Source organism: Fukomys damarensis, unplaced genomic scaffold (assembly GCF_012274545.1).
Source record: "Fukomys damarensis isolate Sample0158 unplaced genomic scaffold, DMR_v1.0_HiC HiC_scaffold_17, whole genome shotgun sequence".
In the NCBI taxonomy this organism is placed as follows: domain Eukaryota; kingdom Metazoa; phylum Chordata; class Mammalia; order Rodentia; family Bathyergidae; genus Fukomys; species Fukomys damarensis.
In genome coordinates, this window is record NW_022900929.1 from 47,256,375 (window position 1) to 47,279,450 (window position 23,076).

Here is a 23,076-nt window from a genome sequence, read left to right on the forward strand (position 1 = left end):
CATAAAAATAAAACAAGGCATTGTCATGTGTTCTCACTGATATAGTGCTTATGAACTCGTTAAATTTTAAATTCTACAGCTTCTGGCCTGGGCCTGAAGCAGCAAATAAAGTCCAGAGTCTTGGGACTATCTAGGCCCTGCCACTGTCTTATGGGTTCCAGTCAGGTTAGAAACCAGATTTCCTCACCCGTGCTTCCAAGGTTAGGTTATTCTTTCAACTGCAGAAAGAATCCAGGATCATCACCTGCCCTTTTGGTGTTTTATTTCCTACTATACGTGATGGGAACAATTAATATCCACCCAAGGAAGCAAGTGTGCTGACGTATTTCAAAATACAGTATTGAGAAAAGATGAGGGGAGCATAGCAGTCTGGGTTTGAATTAAGTCCTGCCGAGGCCCTGTGGGACCAGGGGGTAAGTCATGTCGTTCTGAATTACTTCTTCGTCTATAACAACGAATTCCCTTTCACCCAAACTGGCAGGGGTGGGGGGCATCGGGGAGTCGGCACCTGGTACACAGCAAAGAGGCAGTCAAGTGTTCTCGCATTCGGCTTCTAAACTCTAGCTCTGGGCTTCTCCGGCCCAACTCTCATTTGCTGATGAGAAAGGTTCAGAGACCATGTGACCTTCTTATGGTTGCACACGGAGGATTGTTATATGCCGACCCAAAGGCCAGTTTGGTGGTGTAGCCGGCAATGGCGTCTCCACAACTTGGCTGCTTCCCAGCAAAGCCGAGGGGCGCCACATAGCGGCCTGTTTGGGCATCACAAGGGAGGCGAGGTGAAATAGACACTGGTACTGCGGCATCCAGGAACCAATACTCAGTTCGCTCAGCTAATTCCTTTTTCCTATTGGGCTCATCTAACTTTCAGTCAATCATTTACGCAGCTTTTGTTGGCTTTTCTTCAATCACTTTCCACAGCCTACCAATAACACGCGTCTTTCTAAAATCACCTTCGCGTCATTAGAGCTACTCCCAAGTCTAACGAATTTAGCCAGTTCCTTTCATTCTATTGGCCAGATCAAGCCCCTGTATCCTCCCATCCTGTTCAGGGCGGAAGTGAGAGAGCACCTATTTCTATTGGTTTAAATTTGCAAGTGGCGCTGGGCTACCGAGTCTGTGAAACGGGCGTTAGCACTCCGGAAGTGCGTTACCGGAAGGGGCGGGGTTTGTCAAAATGGCGGCGCCGGTAAGTGTAGTGTGCTTTCTTCCTTTCGCAATTATTATGCCTGTTTGCTTCAGCGGCTCGAGACAAACTGTTGGCACGAGGGAGGGGTGGTGATAAAAGCTGCTTGAGGGAGATGGCCTCCTTGGCATAGCGGGGCAAGAGTTAACAGTAGGGAAACGGGGTTGGAATTACGGCGCCTTTCCAGTTAACCTGAGGGATTGGCTGAGGTGAGCTGCCACTGCACGGAGAGAGAAGGCCCGAAGTCTGGGGTATTCGAAGGAGATGGGGGAGTTTCTTACTCCTCATCATCCTGAGTAAAGAATGATTTTTCATCTTTCTGTTGTAGGAGGTGTTGGAGTCAGAGATAACAAATGCCGTGACACTTTTGAAAAATCTCCAGGACCAGGTGAGTAGATTAGTTACAGATTAGCTTTAACTTTCTGTGGCTTAAACCCAATCCTTGGTGATTTTGGGCAATATTTGAATGATACCATACCTTCAGGGTAACGTGATTTAATGGAAATCTTTTCAGACCAGAATTCAAAGTAATTGATTTTCACATTCAAAGAGACAGAAAACTGCAAAAGGAAATAATCACAATCAGTTTCCTTTATTCTTACAACTAGAGAAACCAATGCTGGGAAAGTGATATGATTGGCACTTTGGGTTCCTCCGTAAAATGCGTTTTTGTACTTCTGAGGTTTGTAAGTTTGATCAGTATAGCTAAGTTATGGTTCTCCCACCACCACAGTTCCAGCCCTCACCCCTTCCCTATGGTTTGGTAAACATGTTCTTTACCTTTCCGAAAAAACTAAAAATCTTTTTTCTACCTTTTGAAGAACTAACGGAAACCATCTCAGAACTGAGAAGATAGTACTGTTATTCTGTGTTTCAGATAATTTTTAGGTGGCATTGTTTAGTTTTTTTTTCTTTTCAATTCACAGACATGACTTGTCTATTCTGCCTTTATTTTTGGGTTAATTTCAGGTAATGGCCGTAACTGCACAAGTGCAGGCACTGACAAAAAAAGTTCAAGCTGGAGTGTATTCTACAGAGAAGGTAAGATGTACTCGAAGTGTGAGCATCCCTTGATTTGATGTTATCAGTAGTTCTTGATCATAGGTTTATTGTATATTATGTTTCCTAAATGCTAGAGCATCAAAGGATGAATGAGTTAGAGTCTGGTGAGAAGACAGATCAAAAGAATAGATAAGAGAAGTGCCAGTCATGTTACAGAAGTGCCATGCTAGCCACTGAGTTAGATTAACTGCCAGAGGAGCAGAGGGAGTAAAGTAAGGTTTCTCAGAGAGATAATAGGACTTGAGGGATAAATAGGAGTTAGAGGGACAGAAAGAACCATCGTGTGCAAAGGCACAAAGGCCTGAAAGCATGGTGACATTCTGGGGAAAGAGAAGTGATTTTTGTGAATGGATGTACATTTTGTGTGATGGGGTAGGAAATAGGACTGAAAAAATAGTCACACTGAAGAGCCTTGTTTACCAACTAAGGATTTACTGTTGTGTTTCATCTAATCTAAGACACTTGTTCAGTCCTGTTGTTGGTTATTTTTAATCTCTTACCATGCCAAATTTATAAATTAAAATTTGTTATTGGTATATATGCATAGGAAAAACAGCATACATAGGATTTTTCACTATCTGCCATTGTGGCTATCCACTGCTTCTTCAGACTGTATCCCAAAGTGCTAAGCCAGGTACATGCCTATAATCCTGCCAACTCTGTAGGCTGAGGCAGGAGGACCACAAATTCTATCCTAGTTTAGGCAATTTAATAAAAGACTCTTGTCTTAAAAAAAGATGGGACATGCCAAAATCCCAGCACTTAGGAGCTAAGGCAGGATGGCCACTGAGTTCAAGGCCAGCCTGGACTACATAGCAAGGCCCTATATCTGAAAAAGAAAAATAACTAAAAAGGGCTAGCGATGTAGCTCAGTGGCAGTGAGTGTGGGTTCGATTCCCACTGCTGCCAAAAAAAAAAAAAGAGAGGGTATGTGGCCTAATGCTAAAATACCATTGACTGAAAAATGTATCTCAGTTCAAAGGTGTTCAGGAGTGGTAGCACACACCTGTAATCCAAGCACTCTAGAGATTGAGACAAGAGGATTGCTGTGAGTTTCAGGCCAACCTGGGCTACATAGTGAATTTGAGGCTAGCCCGAACTACATAGTGGGACCCTATCTCAAAATTGTGTATGTGTGTATGGAAATCATTGTAGTAGGTCATTAAGAATCTTTGAAGGAAAAAAGAAAAAGAATCACTGAAGGATTTTTAAACATAGAAGTTTTAGTAGATTTGTACTTTTTAAATGAACAAATTTTATATTATCTTGATTTCTTTTTTCTTTATCTCTCCATTTTCTCAAGATCCTTTAGATTTTCCTTTGTTCCCTCATATTCCCTCTCTCCTTCTTTTCTAACATTTTGTATTCAACCTAGCCTCTGCTTGATTTTCCCCCTTCCTTCTTGCCCTAAAGGTCATCTGGTGCCTTCCACTCAGCAAAACCCTCTCTTTCGGAGGCAGAGTGGAAGAGGAGGTGAAGGAGCATCTTGCATGGTTTCTTTATTTTGTTTTTCTGGAACCTGGGATCGAACTTAGGATTTTGTGCTTGCCAGGCAGGTGTGGCACCGCTGAGCTACATCCTTGGTCCATGCAGGGAGTTGCTAGGGATCAGGCACTGTTAACCCCAAGGACTTCTTGACTTTTCTTCCTCATCGTTCGCTTTTGTTCTTGTAGCTTATGTTCATTTTTCCTAATTTTTTAATCTTTGTTTTTTCCTTACGTGCTTCTAACCAATTTGAACTTGACAGTACCCAAGCAAGTTGGAAAAGCCCACTGTTCATGTTCTTTCCTGCCTTTGTCCTGAGTGTCATGTTGATACATTTCAGTTTGGGACTGCTGGCATGCTTTTTAGATCTCCAAATATTATTTTATTCATAGAAGAGGTATTTATTAACTTATCTTTTATGGCCGAAGACTTTTACAAGGTGCTTTACAGGTTACAAAGTGCTTTCATGTTACCTTGTTTGTACCTTGTATTCCTTGGAGCAAGAAAGAAATATTGTACCTATTTTACAGATGAGGAGACTGAGGTCACAAGATTAAGTGACTTACCTAGTATTTGACTATCAGATGCCTAATTCAGAATGTGAGCTCAGCTCGGCAGTCTTTAAATCCTTTGTTCATCCTCCAGTACTGTCCTAGGGCAGATTCAAGAGCTAAACATGTTGGTATAAAGATGCCCAGGGCTTAGGTATCAGAGTCAGACTGAGTTTGAATTTCACCTCTACTTCTATTACTGTGTGACCTTGGCCTGAGTATTTAGCTTGTCTGAGACAGGTTTTCCCAGGGCTATTTGCTTTATTTTCAGCTTATAAGTTTAATATTGGCTTGTTTGTTTTCTTTTTATGGTGGTGAGATTGAAAACCATTGCTTAACATCACTCTACCACTGAGTTAGACTCCCAGACCTGTGGTACAGTTTTAGTTTTGGAAAGTTTGGAGGACACATTGAAACACAAAGAAGAAAATGAAAATTATGGACCCCCCTTTTTTTTTTTCTTGGTACTGGGGATCGAACTCAGGTACTTGTGTTTGTGAAGCAGGTGGTGGAACCACTGAGCTAAATCCCTGGCCCTGGACTTTTTTTTTTTTTGGTACTGAGAATCGAACTTGGGACCTTGCGCTTACAAGGCAATATCAGAACCACTGAGCTAAATCCCTGGCTTTTGGGGGCTTTTTTTGTGCATATAAAAATGTGGGTATCATATTCCCTGCCCCCACATTGGAATCATAAGCAATTTGTATTTTTTGCTGACATCATATCCATACACTCACACGCACATGCACACACTGGTTTAACCTGAATTACATAATTACATTATATAAGGATCAGTTATTATGAACCACTGAGCTAAATCCCTGGCTTTTGGGGGCTTTTTTTGTGCATATAAAAATGTGGGTATCATATTCCCTGCCCCCACATTGGAATCATAAGCAATTTGTATTTTTTGCTGACATCATATCCATACACTCACACGCACATGCACACACTGGTTTAACCTGAATTACATAATTACATTATATAAGGATCAGTTATTATTTTGATTAATTTAAAAATTGACTGTGTGTGTGTGTGTGTGTGTGTGTGTATTATTTATTAATTGTGTGTGTGTGTGTGTGTGTGTGTGTGTGTGTGTATTATTTATTAATTTTTTGGTGCTGGGGATTGAACCCAGGGCTTTAATACAGAGCTGCATCCTTAGCTCTTTTAAAAGTTTTTTATTTTATTTTATTTATTTATTTATTTATTTTGTACCAGGGATCTTGCACTTGCAAGGCAGGCGGTAGAACCATTGAGCTAAATCCCTGGTCCAAAATTTTTTAAATTTTGAGACAAGGTCTCACTGAGTTTCCCTGGCTAGGCTCCAACTTGTGGTCCTTCTGCTTTAGTCTCAGAATGCTATGATCGTGGGTGTGTATTTTTAAAACTTGGGAGGAGGTACCAATGAGTTGAGGTTGAGGATGTGGTTGAAAATATACCGTGTCAAGACAGCCTTCTGTAACAAAGAATTATCTGGCCCCAAGTGTCAATATCTCTTGAGGTATAGATACCTTGTTATAATCTGTTTTGGAGGATACTCTATTGTTTTGTCCTGGTGTTAATTGTCTTCAGACAACTCTGTGAGCTTTGCTTCTTTTACATTAATGTAATTTTCTCTTATGGCCATTTCTAAGTTTAGCTGCTTCTTGAGACTACAGTCATCTCTCCTTATCCACAGAGGATATGATTTGAGACCCCTGTCCCCAGTTGGTATCTAAAACCTTGGATAGTTTTAAATCCTGTATATGCTGTGTTTTTTTTCCTGTATGCTCTGTAGTGTTGTCACGTAGTACGAAAATTAATCTGTGCTTCCACATTTGTATATCCTGATGCTTCTTTTTTATTAAACTCTATTCTTGCATGTTGGGGCCATTATTAATTAGGATAAGGGTTACTTGAGCAAAAGCTCCACAATACCTCTGCTAGTGGATCTGAAAACTGAGGTGGCTACTAAGTAATGGCAAGTGGCATGTTCATTATGGATACAGTGGATAAAGGGATGATTCAGGTCCTGGTGGAGCAGAGTGAGATGGCATAGGATTCATCACACTGTGCGAAATGGGGCAGTTTAAAACGAGAATTGTGTATTTCTGGAATTTTCCATATAGTATTTTTGGACTGCAGTTGACTGTGGGTGTCTAAAACCCACAGAAAGCAAGACCACAGATAAAAAGGGACTACTGTATTTCTAATAATTTATATTAACCAAAAGGGAAAAACTTGAGCTTGAAAAATCATCATCCTATTTGCTTTAGGCTATTGAAATTTTTTTTTTTTTTTACTAAAATTGAATTTGCATCTCTTACTATTTTGTTCAATTCAGGGTCTTAGCTTGTTGGAAGTGAAAGACCAGCTTCTACTCATGTACCTTATGGATTTGAGCCACCTCATCCTGCACAAAGCCTCAGGAGGATCTCTTCAGGGACATGCAGCCGTTTTGAGACTAGTAGAGATTCGCACGGTATGAGGCCTTTGGTATCTTGGAATGCTAGGTTTCTAAGTCTTAAACTCCACAACTGTCACACAGTAACACTTATTTAAGAAAACCAAGTGAACAAAAATATTTTGCTCTTCATTTGCTCTACTCTGTGCATATTTTAGGTACATTACTGGCCAATAGCACAGGCTGTCTGGGGTATGTTTGACTTGAGGAAAGGAATGTAATCCTGTTTAATACATTGTAGGTTTTGGAAAAGCTTCGACCCTTGGACCAAAAACTGAAGTACCAAATTGACAAACTGGTCAAGACTGCAGTGACAGGCAGCCTCAGTAAGTGGGAGGACCATCATAAAGTTGTGGGGATCATCACAAAGTTTCAAATCTTGCAAAATCTCTTGGATTTTATATTTCAGGTGAGAATGACCCACTTCGTTTTAAACCTCATCCCAGTAATATGATGAGCAAGGTAAGGATTGTATTTTCCTCCTGATTTTCATGAAGGAAAAGGAACCCTATGGTGGTCCTGAATTTCCTCGGATTCTCTTGTAACTGGATTTTCTAGCTTATACTTTAGGATGTTTTAGTATGAGGTTCCCTTTTGTTCCTTTTGTTCATATTTCCATCTCCCAGGAGTGCTCCAGCTTTGGGTTTTCTTCTCTCTTGTCTAATACTTCCCAAGTTTGTGTGTGCTGTTTCTTTCATAGTTGAGCACTGAGGATGAAGAGGAAGATGAGGCAGAGGATGGTCAGTCTGAGGCTTCAGGGAAGAAATCCACAAAAGGAGTATCTAAGAAATACGTTCCACCACGCTTGGTACCGGTGCATTATGGTATGAATTGTGGCTGCTGTCTCCTTGTCATGAACTATGTTTCTGTTCTCCTTTTTCTGTTCTGAGATAACCCTTGTGTATTTTTATCACATAGATGAAACAGAAGCTGAACGGGAGAGGAAGCGTCTGGAACGAGCCAAGAGGCGGGCGTTGAGCAGCTCTGTTATTCGTGAACTTAAGGAGCAGTACTCAGATGCTCCAGAGGAGATCCGTGATGCTCGCCATCCCCATGTCACACGCCAGAGTCAAGAAGACCAACACAGGTTAGTGCTCTTGCAGGTAGAAGTTACTTCCACTTGAGCCAGGGATTTAGTTCAGCAGCACAGTGCCTGTGTGGCAAGCATGAGGTCCTGAGTTCGATCCCCAGTACCAAAAAAAAAAAAAAAAAGAAGTTATTTCCACTCTGTAGGCCCTTGACCTCAGTGTGAAGTTAAAAAGTTGAGATGATATTTCTAAGAATTAAGGAGTTTGAAGTAGAAAAAAAGGTTTTTTTTCCTTTCCTTTTTTTTTTGGTGTTAGTAAATCCAGGGCCTTTGTTTGCATCGAGCCGTGTCTCTAGCCTTTATTATTACTATTTTGAGACAGTGTCTTACTGAGTCACTAAATTACCTGGGTTGGGCTCAGATTTGTGATTCTTCTGCATCAGAATGCTGGGACTACAGGTGTGCACCCTGCCTCCCACCCCACCCCCATCTGTATAGGCTCAAGCGAATGCTTTGTAGAGAGAAATGTATAGAGTAATAGGGCATTTGTCTGTCTGTATGTATGTATGTTTATTTGTTTGTACTGGGGATTGAACCCAGGTCCTCCTGCATGCTAGGCACGTACCTTACCCCTGAGGTACATCTCAGCACTGTTCCTCTCTCTGTCGCTTCCTTTTTGAGACAGGGTCTTGCTGTGTAGTTTAGGCTGGCCTTGAACTGATTAAGTAGCCCAAGCTGGGCTTGAACTAACAACAGTCCTGTCTCAGCCTCCCAGGTGCTGGGATTACAGGTGTGTACCACCATGCCTGACAAGCTCTTTTTAAATTTTATTTTGAAACAGCATGTTGTTGAGCTGCCTAAGCTGGCCTCTAACTTGTGATCCTTCCTGAGTAGCTGGGATTATTGCACCTGCTTAGTAGGGCTTAAATATCCTGTGTTTTTACTGTCACAGCTCTTATTCTTGTACAGTAGGCAATAAAGGCAAGCTTTTATAGTGGTGTTGAAAGTAATTGTATAACTTCAGGAAATAAAAGTAGAAACACCTGTGCCTTGTGTGCCAGCTCATCAACTTTGCTCAGGTATAGTCTGTACCATTGACAGACTGTAGAGAGATGAAGAAGGATTTTCTGCTTTGATGTTTTACATAGTTGTATGGATGGGCCATGGACTTATTTCTAGGGATGAGGGAAATCCTAGTACAGAGAACCTTCCCTGCAGACGCTGACACTGAGCATTCTCTGTATCTCTACTGACTATGGTATTGAGTTGTGAAATTTTCTGCAAACTCTCTGAACTTGGATGAGTAAATACTGGGCCCCAGGTTCTAGACTATAGCTCTCCACTACCTTTGTCTGAGCCTGCTGGAAACAGTGTCTGTCTTTCTCTGACAGGATTAACTATGAGGAGAGCATGATGGTGCGTTTAAGTGTCAGTAAGCGAGAGAAAGGACGGCGAAAACGGGCAAATGTTATGAGCTCACAGCTTCATTCCCTCACACACTTCAGCGATATCAGTGCATTGACAGGAGGAGCTGCTCATCTTGATGAGGTGAGGTCGAGATACAGTGGTAGGAAGAGCTGTCATGCTTCCAGCCAAATGCGTGGGGGGCTTGTTCCCATGAGGAACTTGGGGAGGGATGTTTGCACTTGGAGACACACTGCTGTTCCTTCACTTCTCCATCTGTTTCCAGGATCAGAATCCTATTAAGAAGCGGAAGAAGTTACCTAAGAAAGGGCGGAAGAGAAAAGGTCAGTGAACTGCCGGGACTTAGGTGATCAGGTGCAAGCAAGGTGGGGAGTTCAAATTGTCATCCTGGTCTTGCCAACCCCTGTAGTATCTTCTGTGCTGGATATTAATCTCTTTAGGTAGATTTTTATTAATTTTTCTTTAGTTTTCCCAAGCTCGAAATCATCATCGTCCCCAAAAAGGATTTCTAGATTTCAACTCTAAGGCCCTACAGATCCTTTTTAGCCTTCCTTTAAACTATAAAAAAATATTACCTGGGGCTGGGGATTTAGCTCAGTGGTTCCACCACCTGCCTTGCAAGCGCAGGGACCCGAGTTCAAGCCCTGCTACCAAAGAAAAAAAAAAGTTACCTGAAGGAACCATTATTCCATTTTAATTTCATTCCTTCTTCTAGTTTTTTGTCCTAGAAAGATGTAGAGCATATTGCCTAGGAACCCATCATTCCTGTTGAACCCTTTTCTCTAGGTGTCCTTTTTCCCCTTTCTTCGGTTTTTCCAGCTCTCCTTTGCCTCATTCTTGGTTTTCCTTCCTTTCAGGTTTTCGGAGGCGGCGATGATTATGGGTATACATATTTTATGTATTTTTTACCATCCCTGGGATACTTCTAATTTCATTATATATTAGTCTTTTCCCTTGGAATTCATTAAGTGTTTGCTTTGGACATATGGAAAGATTTTTACTAATAAAATTGATTTTGCTTATGAATTAAAGCCACTTTTGTACATGTATTGTATGACTGGAATTGTTGGGTGTATGAAGTATTTTTGGTGAATGGGTGGAAAGGGAAAGATAACATTGTTTTGGAAATTTCAGAAGCTTTGTAATGTTTTCTTTGATGATATCTTTTCCCTAGGAAGTAGGAAGTAGATATTTTACAAAAAATGACAATTTATTGTAATCAATTCCTCCTAGTCCTTTTTTCCCTGACTTCCTGTATGATTTTTTTTAAAAATGTAATACAAATGTTTTAAGATTTGCTAGTGTACCTAGCCTGGCCACCAGGTGGCATCGGTGGTCCAGAAAGCCTTTTACACTTGATTTTTTTTTTTTTTTTTTTTTTTTTTTTTTTTTTTTTTGTGTTTTTTTTTACCTTGTTTTTTTTTTTTTTTTTTTTTTTTTTTTTTTTTTTGGTACTGGGGATTGAACTTGGGTCCTTGTGCTTGCAAGACAGGCCACCGAACTGCTGAGCTAAATCCCTGGCCCTACACTTGATTTTAATGAAAAACAAGATAGAGCTTTTCTACACTAGCACTAGTTGTGCTTGTCTCCATTTCTCTGGATGCTTTTTTTTTTTTTTTTTTGGTACCACAGATCAAACTTGAGTCCTTGTGAGGCAGGCGGCAGAAACACTGAGCTAAATACCTGACCTGGATTCTTTCTAAAATAACATGAATGCATTTTTAATCTTCAGTCAGTTATTGAGCATTTGTAGAGAATTGTAGAGTGAACAGATGACTAGAGTGAAGAATCAATACAGTCTTGTGTTTCTAAGCCTCTTTGACCCTCCTTTAACTAAGGCCTCTGTTTGCTAGAGTTTGTAAAGTCCATCGCTTTTACAGAGAGCTGCAAAAGAATGCCATCAAACAGGCAGGCAGAAAATTCCTAGCTTAACAGTCAAAAGAAAAGTCCCACAGAAACATCAGCCAAATCCAAGTTAGGAGACTGATGGGAGTTACATATCTGAGATTTTGTCTTTTATCTAGTGAGTAACCTTAATTGGTGTGAGATCCTGCAGGCCTTAGATAATGCAGAAGATAAAAAGAGAAATAAAAAGAGAGATTGAGTCAATACAATTAATTCATTGGAATTTTTAAAAAGGATTTTGGTCTCATGAGCATCTTGTTTCAGTGTCTGGCTTTTCTGGGTAGTATCATGAGCAAGAATATACTTGGTTGATTGTGAATTCTATTAGTATGGATTTATACTGGTCTTGCCTGATTGGGGTAAAGGTCTGTTTTCAGTCAGCTGCAGCCTGGTAGAAGTTAGTTAGAAGGCAGGATTGATGGCTGGCTGTCTTCTGCTAATTGTGTGACCATGATCAAACCACTTAATATCTCTGGCCTTTAGTTTTGCTCAGCTATATTGCTTCTCTGTCTTTTGGCTAAGATCAAGTGCAATTTTGCTTACCTAAAAAGTGAATATATTTGAATCTCTGAGATTTTTCTCTAAATCAAAGAGCCTAAAGCTTTATGCATGGCATGAGGATGGACTTGCCTCCAACTTCTAGTCTCTGACAGATCTGAGATAGTCCCTGACATTCCCTATGCCCTTATATTTCTTTACCTCAAGTGAGTCTAAACAAAGAGCAACAAGAACAGATGTAGAGATTCTTTTCCTTTTCTGGATTAAACTACCTGGGTAAGTGGATTGGTTCAAGATGTTTTGAGTGGAGCAACCACATTTATTTCTTAGGACCACTGCATTTATTTGTAATTAAGATTTTTGGATTAGGGGATTTCTTTTTTTCTGAAAAATCTTAAATTATGTTACATGCTGAGCTAAATGCTTTACAGTTAATCATTGCAAAGTATATGATATCTCCATTTCACTAGTGAGGAAACAGACCCTCAGCTTAAGCAATTTGTCCAGAGGCACCTGGCTAGGACATTGGAGAACCAGTTCCTGAGGAGCACAGAGAAATGGGAACTTCATTTGTTCTTTGGTTTGTGAGTCTCCAGGATTTTTCTTTTTTTAAAAATGTGGGTAATTTATAATCTGTAGCTCCCTCTTCCTGTTGCCACATTTCTATTAGAGGCTTTGCCTTCAAAGAAACCACAAACTTTAACCACTGTGCAGGCTGGCTTCTTGCTAGTGTAACAATGAACAGAACAGACAAAATCCCTGCCTTGGTGGACTTTATACTGAGTCTTTAATTCCAGGACATCTTGTTTTCCTTGGTCTTTTGGCACTGTTTGAAAAAAATTATTTCTGAGAATATTTGCACCAGATTCACCAAACAATATTTAGAGCATATTTTATGTGGACTTTTACTATGAAAATCAGGTAGAGGCAGGATATATCACGTAAAGGTGCAAGATCCCAATGATGAATGTAACTGTTGTTTACCTTAAATGTACCAATAAACTTAATGGAAAAAAATATGAAAATCAGGCATAAGTGGGATACTTTGAAGTAAAGGTGAGGAATAATGAAGTTCCTTTTTTTTTTTTTTTGGTATTGGGAATTAAACTAGGATTTTTGCACTGAGCTATATACCCAGCCATTTTTTTTTTATTGTGTTATTTTGGGACAGGGTCTTGATAAATAATTTACCCAACCAGGGCTCAAATTTGTGATCCTGCTGAGTCAGCCTCCCAGAGTCCTGGGAATACAAGTATGTGCCACTAGGCCTGGCTAAGTTCCGTGTTCTTATGACACCTTTCTATAAGATTCTTGAGGATCACTAAAGAACCTTTAGAACTCTACTGATAATAATTTGAGAACCACTTTTAGGGTAGTAGAGCTGGAGAACTAAAAATGTTAGAACGGATTCTTTATGACTGTTCACTTTTCCTTTTCTATTCCTACCCATAGATTCATTTCTCTCACCCTTCAGACCACATGAATGTCAAGTATGAGACCATTTGTAATGCTCACTAAAGAACATTTTCATTAGCACATGTGAGCACTTGTTCACTGTTTTCATGTGATAGATAGTAAAAGCCCTGAACAATTCACCATCTCTGCCTTACTTGTTTCATCTCAGTGAGTGGGGAACAGAGATTGACAAAGGCCTGTTTTTACCTCAGAAGCTTTGTTAGTATTTTGTGAAAGCTGGAAGAAGTGTCTGTTCGGTTCACAGCAGTCTCCGTGGATACATTATTAGAAAAACACATTTTTGTTTGTGAGGAAGGGATGGCCTGGCTGCCGGGTATTGGTTTTCAGCACCATGGAGAGTTCACCCCTTGCCTTGGGTTGGTGGTTCGCTAAACAACTCTGCTGTGTGGTGAAGACCTGCCCCTTTTCACAGAGCAGTTCACCTGTCCAGACTCCAGGTCTGATTGGTACAGATTAGATGTGAGTTGCCACCCTCTTTAATGTCCTTTATTCTCTCTGGGATCTGTTAGCTCTTTAAACCCCAGATTTATGCCATAATTTAACCAACTTGATAAAGGCATATGAACAAAACCCTGCCTTTTGCTCTGTTGGTAGCATCATTCATATTGTAATGCACAAGATTTTTACCAGTACTTGAGAAATACTCTGTCTCCTACTTTTCTTTGCTTACAGACCCTCGAGGAGACTTAAAGTTGCTTTTTCATTCTTTGGGCCTCTTTTTCTGCCTTGCATAGAGAAAGGCATCATTACTCTGGCTCTCTGCCCAGTCTTGCTTTTGTATTTCTTTGATCTCATTGTTCAGAGGGTCTCAGAGAAGCCCCAAGAGCCATGCCTTTGCATGTTTAAGCTATTGATGCTTTTGAAATAACAGAGTGTTGCTGTGTAAGAAGTGTATTAAAGGTCTATCTTGAACAAATTTGGGTCAATAGGTGGCAGTAGTTACTGAGTCCTGAGGCCCTGATACCCCCTAAGCACAAGAACATTTGATAGCTGTTATTTTTTAAGGGTATGAGAAAGGAGGTCACATTGAAATAGAAAAGAGGAGAAAAGCAATCCTTTTTGGCAGAATCCAGGAAATGCTGAAATGTACTGGGTTTCTCCTGTGTAGCGTTGCATGGGGAGACTGGGGGAGCAGATCTTAGATGTGGGTACTCTGAGCGAAGATATGGCTGTGTTAAACGAGAACCAGTCCTGAAAGGATGGAGTAGGGTTGGGGGTGGTGGTTCTGAGCTGTGAGAAGGGACCGTGGAAAGGGTAGGTGGTGAAGAGAAAGACTGCAGTTAGAGGGGGAGGGGTAAGTGGCTGCAATACTGAGCCTGTCTAATGGGGGAGGGGAGGGGAAGATCTTGGTCTGCACTGCAGCTGCATTGGCTCCCCTCCCCCACCCTTCCTTAGGAGCCAGAGCCGCGCTGGCAAATCTGTCTTCATGTATTTATTATTATTAAAAATGTGACGGATCCTTCCTCCCTAGAAGCACAACAAATACTACTGATCACATTTTCCTCTCCCCTCCCTGTGCAGAGCTTGTGCATTCTCTTTCTTTCCACTCTCCACCCTGTCCTCCCCCCAGGTCTGTTTGCCACGAAGGGGGGACCCTTCCTTCCTTTCCTTCTCGAGCTTGGTGGCTCCCTGGGGGTTTCTAATGGAGGTTGGGAGTTCCAAGGCAAGGCTCAGAGGAAGCTGCTGAGTGAGGGGCATCCATTGCCCCAGGGATGGAGCTGTACTCTAATGTCCAGTGAGGAAATCACTCAGAAATGAAGATAAAATCCTTTCCCCAGCTAATGAAAAAAGAAGCAACCACTCACATCCTTTTTTGTACTTGGCATTCCTCCCCTTTCAAGCCCCTCTCTTTTCTATTGCCTGAATTCTGAGGGGAGACCCCCTTGCAGTGGAAGAAGCCAAGAGTTCGCGCTCCTCCCTCCTTACCTTGTTAAGTCCCTCTCTTCCCAGGAGAGCCATATACAATTTATTCTTCTAGCCTGCATGTTGTGTTGCTGAGAGGTTTGTAGGGCAGAGCCATGGCTGCTCCCTCCCCACCTGCACCCCAGACACCCATGCCCTGGCGGGGGGCCTCTTTGTTGCTGTCTGTAACCCTCCACCATACCCATAGGTGGTGCTACTGTTGCTCTGCAGGCGGGGCACTCCTTCCCAGAATCATTCCTTCCCACCGGTCACCCTCCCCCTTTCCCGAGCCCTCTACTGCCTGATTGTTATTCCACAAACGTCTCCTTTACTGTTCCCTTCCTCAAATTAATTTTGTGGCGCTCTTTTTCCGCAGTGCCATCTTCCTCCCCTCCCCCTTGCTCCAGCTCTCTTGCTTTCTGTCTGTTTCCCTCTGTTTGCAGGATCTCTATCTCACTCCCCTATCTAAAAGCTGTATTTTATCCCTTTCCTTTTTCTCCATCCCTTCTACTCTTTGCATCTTATAGGTGACTCTTCTAATGTAAGGAGGCTAGAGATGAGAGTGCTTTAGAGGAGAATGAGGTGAGGAAAATTAAGGGATCAACAGAGATTGTTTGGGGCATCACAGACTGTGAAGGGTACATACAGAGATTGGGAAGGTATCCTTTACTGTCCATACCTGTTCAGTTTCTAGATTTGGATAGCGAGCATTTCACTGGGAAGGGATAGCGTTATGTAGATCTACAGAATTTGGTTGTATATGCTGGGAAAATGAGAACTCAGATATTAAGGGCTTCATCCAGGAACATTAAGTTTAGGTTGCTAAGGATGGCTGTACTTTTATTATCCTTTATTTTAAAGGCTGAGGGGACACTATGCTCTAACACCTGTTCTGTGGTCCCTTTGGAGATACCCTGTTACTGATCTTTCAAGTCCTCAGAAGGTCCTGCTGGGGCAGTTATGACACCTGTGAGCACCCTGGCTGTCTGATCATAACTGAGCACAATCTGGCTGTGGGACCTCAGTTTGCTCTTGTAGTCTGCTACTTTCTATTCCATGTTTCTGCTTTACCTCAGCTGAGTTGACATGGTTGCCCCACTTAGCCCACAGCTCTCTTCATCGTTGTTCTCCCAGAATACTCCCCAAACTCAGACCATTCTGGCTCTTTCCTCACCTTGCTTCTTTCTCCCCAAACCCCCACTGAGTTTATTGGTACTTCTTAGGTATGCAGTACGGTTCCATTCATCATTAGGATCTTGTACCTTTACATGATGTATCTTGGTTCTTATTTTCCTCACCTTGCTTCTTATCTGGAGACTTCTCATCGTGTCACCCATATCACAGACCTCAGCTAATTCAGCAATGTTGTTAATTGTAAAAGTTACCCAGTTTCTAAGATAGCTAATTTTTCTCTTATCAAATTCTTCCTTAGGAATTAATCCATCCTAGTTCCTCCCTGGTTAGTCATGCTGAGTTTTTTCCTTGTACATGTCCTCAGAATTATCCAGCCTGGGCAGTCTGGCATCTTTTCTACTGGTGAGATGAACCCTTCCTTAGATTGCCTGGCAGTCGCAGCAGGAAGGCTTCCATTCTGCCAACGTGTGTGAGCCCAGACTGACTCCTAGATGAAGGAAGTGTGCCAGAGTCCTGGCAGTAGCTGAGGTGAAGCATGGCGAGATCGTCATGCTTTGTCATCGGAGCTGTGCACGTGCCTGTGGACACATGGCCCTCTTGTCTCCTGCCTGCCTCTCCTGCTTTCCAAAGGGGCGTGTGTGTATTGGTGGAGCTTGATGGGCCAGAGACCTCTTTGTTTTCCTGACTGATTTTCCTCCTGCCCTTCTTGGTCCTCTCTCTTGTCCTGTTTAGGGAACTCTAGTTAGGGTCGTAGTCTCCTATAGAATAGATGGTGATCTCTGCTAAGGATCCTCTCTCAAAAGCAAACTTCAATACATTCTTGTTACAGCTTTAGAATTCTTAAAGCAGTAGTAAGTTTCAACAGTTTCTTCTCTAGGTACTGAAGGTGCTTTTTGTTTTCTTCCACTCACACGCCCTAGAGGGGGAAGTAATTTCCTAGGACCACACCAATTATTAGCAGAGCTGGCATAAGAATCTATGTCCTGACATCTATGCCTGGCTTTTCCCTTACTACCCCTTGGAAATTAGCGTCCCTGTTTCTTCCCCAGAGCCACTCATCGCCTTGAAGCCAGCAGCATGGTCAGTCTGTATGTGAGCTACCCTGGTCAGCCTGCTGGCCCGGTCAGTCTGCTGGCTTAGTGTGAGCAGTGAGAGGGCTGGGGTGTGTGGGCTGGGCAGGCAAGAGACCTGGCTCACCAGGGAGAGGTGAGTGTCACACAAGCCTGACACAGGCCGGCCTGTTGGAGGGGCCTCAAGAATGAGATGGCCACAGCAGGGGGCAAATTCCCTTCCTGGTTTGATTTGACCTTCCTGTGTCTAGGCTGCCATTCTCTTACTCCTTCTTCCCTTCAGGAGTATCACGGGGCTGGATGGAGCTTGGGGGTGCACACTGGAGTTCTGGGCTCTGTTTCCTCTACTGCTAATGTGCAGCACACTTGTCAGTCCCAGGGCCGTACACTGTCTGGGCTTTGCTCATACAGAATTCCCCTCTAGCAGTCAGGCCACCACTGTGGCTATGTTAGTAAACATTCTCATAATTTTTGTTAAGTAAAACCTAGCCCAAAGCTTAGAAAGTGTTTGTGTGTTTTCCCTTTAATTGAGCCTGCGGTAACTTACTATAAGAACTGCTTTGTTTTATCTCCCAGCTTGGGCTGAGCCCCTTGACCTCAGCCTAGGGAGGGAGGTCCAGAGGATTGAAAGCCCCTGAGCTTCTACTTCCCTCCCTCCCTCCCAGTTTGGTTTCACTCACTGCTGGCTGTTACAGGAAGCCCTGGGTGGTGAAGAGATCAAATCAGAATTCCTAGCCAGGGAGCCCTTGTCTCTTAGCTGCAGTGACCTCCTCCCTGCTGCACTCAGCTCTGTGGTACTTCATACCCGGAACGTCATCTGGCTTTACACCCTGCTTCTTAGTTTCCTTCACTTAGGCATCTGTCGCTGAAGGCAGACCTTTCTTCCTTCCCTCCTTGTTTATCCCCTCCCTAGACTTTCTGCCCAAAGCTTCCGAGATCAAGCTTCCTACAGAGAGGGTGCTTTCTGAGGCCAATCCCTTTCGTTCTTTCTTATCCTCAGATCCTCAAGTCCATCCCATAATGGGTGTATTTCCCCTCAGAGTATCAGATGACACCTCTAGAGAGCCTCTGGGGACTGCTGAAAATCCCATTCCTCACCCATTCCCTGCTGGAGCTCCTGGAATCGGATCCTGCAGCCTCCTGTCATTCTAGCTTCCTTTTCTGTTCATTTGGAAGCTTTTCTCCATTGCCTTTGATAAGTCCTGGTTTGGCAGAAATATCCATATTTAGGAGGATTCGCTGGAATGAATTCCCTGTCTCCGGCAGCTTGGCTGACCACCCCCCCAGAAGGATCTGTGTTCCTGCGCTCTCCTGGGAGCACCACTCTCCCCTCTGCCTGACCTAGGTGGGTGGGATCAGTATGTGGAAGTCCTCTGCTCAGTGTCTCATCCCTCATTATCCATCTTGGAAAAAAAAAAAAAAAAAGCATCGCTCTGCCCCTGACTTCCTCTTCCATCTCCACTATTTATTTCTTCTTTGCCTTTCTCCATTTTTTTCTTTCCTTCTCATATGTACCCTTTCCTTTCAGTTTCCTTTCTGTCCATCTGCTCACTGGTGCCCATCTGTGCCCAATCCCTCTCTCGAACCCATTTTCATTTTCAGGAACCATCTTCCTCATGGTGCGCTCATGCTGAGGGATCAGCATGGTCTGGGAAGAATGGCAGCAGAGTAGTTCCCTGGTTGCCAGAGTAAGCTATCCCCTTTTCTCCAGAGAATCAGGGGCTACATTTTGCCATCTCATCCTCAGTGATCCTCGTGAGCCAGGGAACCCTCAGATGCTGTTGTCTCTTGGGATGAACAAGCTCTGCTGTTGGCTCCATCCAGTGTTGAAGAGGAGAGGAGTTACTCAGTTCAGATGCCCCCTTCCTTGGCTCTTCCTGAGCGTGGGTCTGTCTGAGTCTCTCCCCATCCTTCTCATTTTTCTCCCTCAGTATCTCCCAATACAATGCAGCGGCAGGACTGAATGAGTCTGTCTAGAGACTGCCAGCCCATGCCCCTCACTTTTGCCCCTCCCCCCTCGCTGTGCGTGCTGGGGAGGGGGCTGGAGGGCGGTGGCGTTGTGCCAACCAACCCAGAACCATCTGCAGTGCCTTCTGCACTGAAGCAGGCTCTCTCTCGCCTGCCCTCCTCCTTTCCCACTCTTCCTCTCCCATTTTTAATTAGCTGCTGAATTAATTAAATTCCACATGCTAATTAACATTCCTACAGGGAGGAATGCTGGGTCAGAAAAATGGGGGGTGCTAAAGGAAGACTTCTGTCCATGATCAAAATGTATAATAGATATTAAGAAATGGGAAGAGGGCTGGGGATTTAGCTCAGTGGTTCCGCCACCTGCCTGGCAAGCACAAGGACCGGAGTTCCATCCCCAGTACCAAAAAAATAAATTAAAAAAGAAAGAAATGGGAAGAAAATTTCAAATGAGAAGAGGAACGAGGGATGGGGAATGGGGAAGGAAAGGAGGGACAAGAAGACTTGTGTCTATTGAAGCGAAGAGATTTAGGAATGGGAAGATAAAAGAAGCGGGGAAGAAAGGTAGATAAGGAAAGAACAATCTAAAAGTGGGGAAAAACCTGAAAAAGCTATGAAGAGACAGAGAAGGGAAATTATAGAACCTATTAGGAGGAAAATAATTAGAATTATTAACATTGGAGAAATTAAAGTTTCTTGAAGCCTGTAAAAGTTAAAAGATAGAGAAAGTTGTGAGTCTCCAATGTTAGCATGTGTGAATACCTTGAGAAATAATGATACAAAGGATGCCAGTTTGCTGCCTTGACTGCTGTCTTCTCAAGAATAGAATTTCATTTTTAATAGGAGTGCTTTAGGTAACCAAAGAAACTTTTTTTTTTTTTTTTTTGAGACAAGTCTTGCTATGTATTCCAGCCTGGCCTTGAACTCATTATGTAGCCCAGGCTGGCCTCGAACTTGCAGTGATCCTCCTTCCTCAGCCTCTTGAGCGCTGAAATTATAGGTGTGCACCACGACACTGGGCTAAAAAACTTTTTAGAAGGTACATTTTTTTTTTTTTTAAATACAGGGTCTTCCTATGTAGTCCAGGCTGCCCTTGAACTCACTGCATAGCCCACATTGGCCTCCAACTCATTCTTCTGCCTCAGGCTCTTGAGTACTGGGATTCTAGGCATGAGGGTGTAAATTCTTACCTGCTCAGAATGGTTAGAGTTTGCCTTTAAGTCAGGGTTGGGGTGATTAACTTTGAAGTGTTTTTTTCTAGATGATAGATAAATATTAATCATGCAGCGTGTATTGTGTCCTAGAGAGCCAAGAAAATCTAGAACGGGAAAATTTAGGATTTGATCTCAGTTCTTTCTTCATAGCAAACTTCATGGCAAACTCTCTGTGGTTCTGCCAGCTTTTTAAGGGTGTGCCCTCTCTTCCCATCAGATTATGCTTCCTGGGGTGGCTTAGATTGCTGGTGGCTGGCATGGCTCTGGCTTTGGTTGAGGAGTGCAAAGGCTGGAGGATGGCTGGAGTTCCACATGGGTCTGGAAGAAGGGAGTTTGGGGTTTAAACTGCCTGGTGTGTGGCTGGCACAGAGGACTTCACTGAGGTCAGTACTGTGGTCCAGCCTGGAATAGTAGGGACAGCTTATTTAATCTGACTTCTCTGAAAAGTAGAGAAAACTACACTCAGTATGGTGTCCAGCAGGTTTTTGGAGTCTCCTTGTGGCAGCTACCCCAACCTTTTCCAGTATGAAGTACACCAGACGCAAAGCTATCATATATTACCCTAACTTAGTCTGATGGCATTCCTTCCATTCCTGCAATCATAACCCACTCAAAAATGTTTACCTATGGGCCAGGGATTTAGCTCAGTGGTTCCGCCACCTGCCTCACAAGCACAAGGACCTGAGTTCAATCCCCGTTACAAAAAAAAAAAAAAAATTTTACCTATTTAGCCATAGTGGCACACCTGTAATCCCAGCACTCTGGGAGAGTGAGGCAGGAGGATCACAATTTGAGCCCAGCCGAGGCATCTCAGCGGCTCTTGAGGCCCTCCCTCAAAATAAAAAAGAGCCGGGAATGTAGCTTATTGTGAAGGCCCTAGGTTTAATCCTCATTAATACAAAAATAAATAAGTAAATAAAATTACACATGCAATTACATATTCATTGTTGTACACTGAGTGTCATTAATTTGTTAGGTAGCTACTATCTGCCAGGCCATTAGGCATTAGGGTTAGATACGAAAGTAAGGAGTGGAGTAGAACTACTACATCTAACGGGTTTATATTCCATATTAGGGGGAAAATACACAATAAAGTATAGTAACTCACTCTGTGTGTATATGTGCATGACCATGAACTCCTGTAGCATTATTACCTGTATTTATTTCGTATCATTATATCTTATATTAATACTTTTTTTCATGTATCTATGCAGAACTGGGTAGTTCCTTGAGGTCAGAAACCTGGTGCTATTGTTTATATCTCGATGTCCCCCAAAGCCTCATGCACTCAAAGGTGGGGCTTTTGGAAGGTGATTGGAGGAGGGGGACTTAGAGCTGACTTACTGTTAGGGTGTGGGCTCTGCTCAGAAGAGGGGTCACTCGGGTGTGGTGTGGCGGAGTGTATCTCCCTCCACCCTTCTCAGCTCCTCCCTTTGCTCTCTGCTTCCTGACTGCCATGAGCAGCTTTCCTCTGTGATGCCCTCTGCCATGCTGTTTCCTCTTAGATCCTACTGACCCTGGAATGAAGCATGAGCCACAATCAACCCCCTTCCCTTTAGTTGTGGGTGTCGGGTATTTTGTTTCAGCGAAGCAGAAAGTGACTAAGACACCTGGATCCTTAGTGGGGTACATATAGCGCAAAGCATCAGGATTATTTATTGACAGCCATTGAGTAAATGTGTTGATTATTATATAGCCACACATCAAGGTGAGATTGTTGCTTAGAGTCTAACATATCTACTTATGGCAAATATTTGTCCTCTGAAGAGAGCTCTTTTCCCCCCTTAGTACTGGGGTTCAAATCCAAACCCTAGCTCACGATAACCAGGCATCCTACCACCGAGTTGCATCCCCATAGTCTTTTTTAAATGGTGTTTTTTATTTTTCAAAAACTTGCAAATAGTGTGATGTAAAATAAAATATGTTCAGCGAGAGATTTTTTCCCTAAATGGTGTTTGAAGCCAGTTCCTAAAGACGGATAGACCTGAGGAGAGGCAGTTGGTGTAGAGAAAAGGACACCAGCCACCTGCCACCTATATTGTATTTCTTTTCACTTTTTTTTGGCAGTACTGGGGGCTGAACCTAGGACCTTCACACTGAACTGTATCACTAGTGGGCCCCCCCTTTTTTTCTTATTTTGAGGTAGATCTTGCTAAGTGACTAAATTGTCCAGGCAGGGCTCAAACTTGTGATCCTTCCGCCTCAGACTCCCAGAGTGCTGGAATTATAGGTGTGTGGCGTCACTCCTGGTTTTCTTTTACTTTTTTAATTTTTCTGGTACTGGTGATGGAACTCAGGACCTTTGCACTTGGCAGGCAGGTGCAGTGCCTCTGAGCTACATTCCTGGCTCCATTTATTTATTTGTTTGTTTGTTTGTTTATTTATTTTTTGGTACCGAGGATTGAACTCAGGACCTTGTGCTTGCTAGGCAGGCGGTGGAACCACTGAACTAAATCCCCAGCCCAAATCCTTTTACTTTTTTTTTTTTCTCCTTTTACTTTTTAATAGACATTTCCCACCATCTTCCCAATCCAAAATTATGATTAGGCCACTAATAAAAACATTTTTTGTTTTGTTCACTTAATGTGTCATATTTTCCAATGCTATTAAAAATATTAATGAACATGTAATATCCCATTTCTTATTTGTTAGACATGTAGAATAGCTATCTTGTTTAATTGGATTTTATTTTTTCTAGTGAGATGGAGATTAATATCTTTTTTTTTT

General features: G+C 42.6%; 1 protein-coding gene across 2 annotated transcripts; it reads left to right on the forward strand.

The window, feature by feature from the left end:
• The first annotated feature begins 1,155 nt into the window (after window positions 1-1,155).
• On the forward strand, window positions 1,156-10,172 carry Ngdn (neuroguidin). Of its 2 annotated transcripts, none has more exons than XM_010637755.3 (11): window positions 1,156-1,189; window positions 1,515-1,574; window positions 2,156-2,227; window positions 6,611-6,748; window positions 6,972-7,056; window positions 7,140-7,192; window positions 7,431-7,554; window positions 7,649-7,817; window positions 9,149-9,305; window positions 9,448-9,505; window positions 10,040-10,172. In XM_010637755.3, exons 1-11 carry the CDS (start codon window positions 1,178-1,180, stop codon window positions 10,057-10,059), a joined length of 948 nt encoding a protein of 315 aa, XP_010636057.1. In that variant the 5' UTR covers window positions 1,156-1,177; the 3' UTR covers window positions 10,060-10,172. The 2 variants fall into 2 exon arrangements, with proteins under 2 accessions (XP_010636057.1, XP_010636058.1); XM_010637756.3 differs by lacking the exon at window positions 1,156-1,189 and adding an exon at window positions 1,249-1,395.
• Window positions 10,173-23,076: the final 12,904 nt, after the last annotated feature.

Coding starts and splice junctions, on each gene's coding strand:
- Ngdn (XM_010637755.3), top strand. Junction 1,575..2,155: donor TGAAAAATCTCCAGGACCAG/GTGAGTAGATTA, acceptor GGTTAATTTCAG/GTAATGGCCGTAACTGCACA. Junction 6,749..6,971: donor GACTAGTAGAGATTCGCACG/GTATGAGGCCTT, acceptor AATACATTGTAG/GTTTTGGAAAAGCTTCGACC.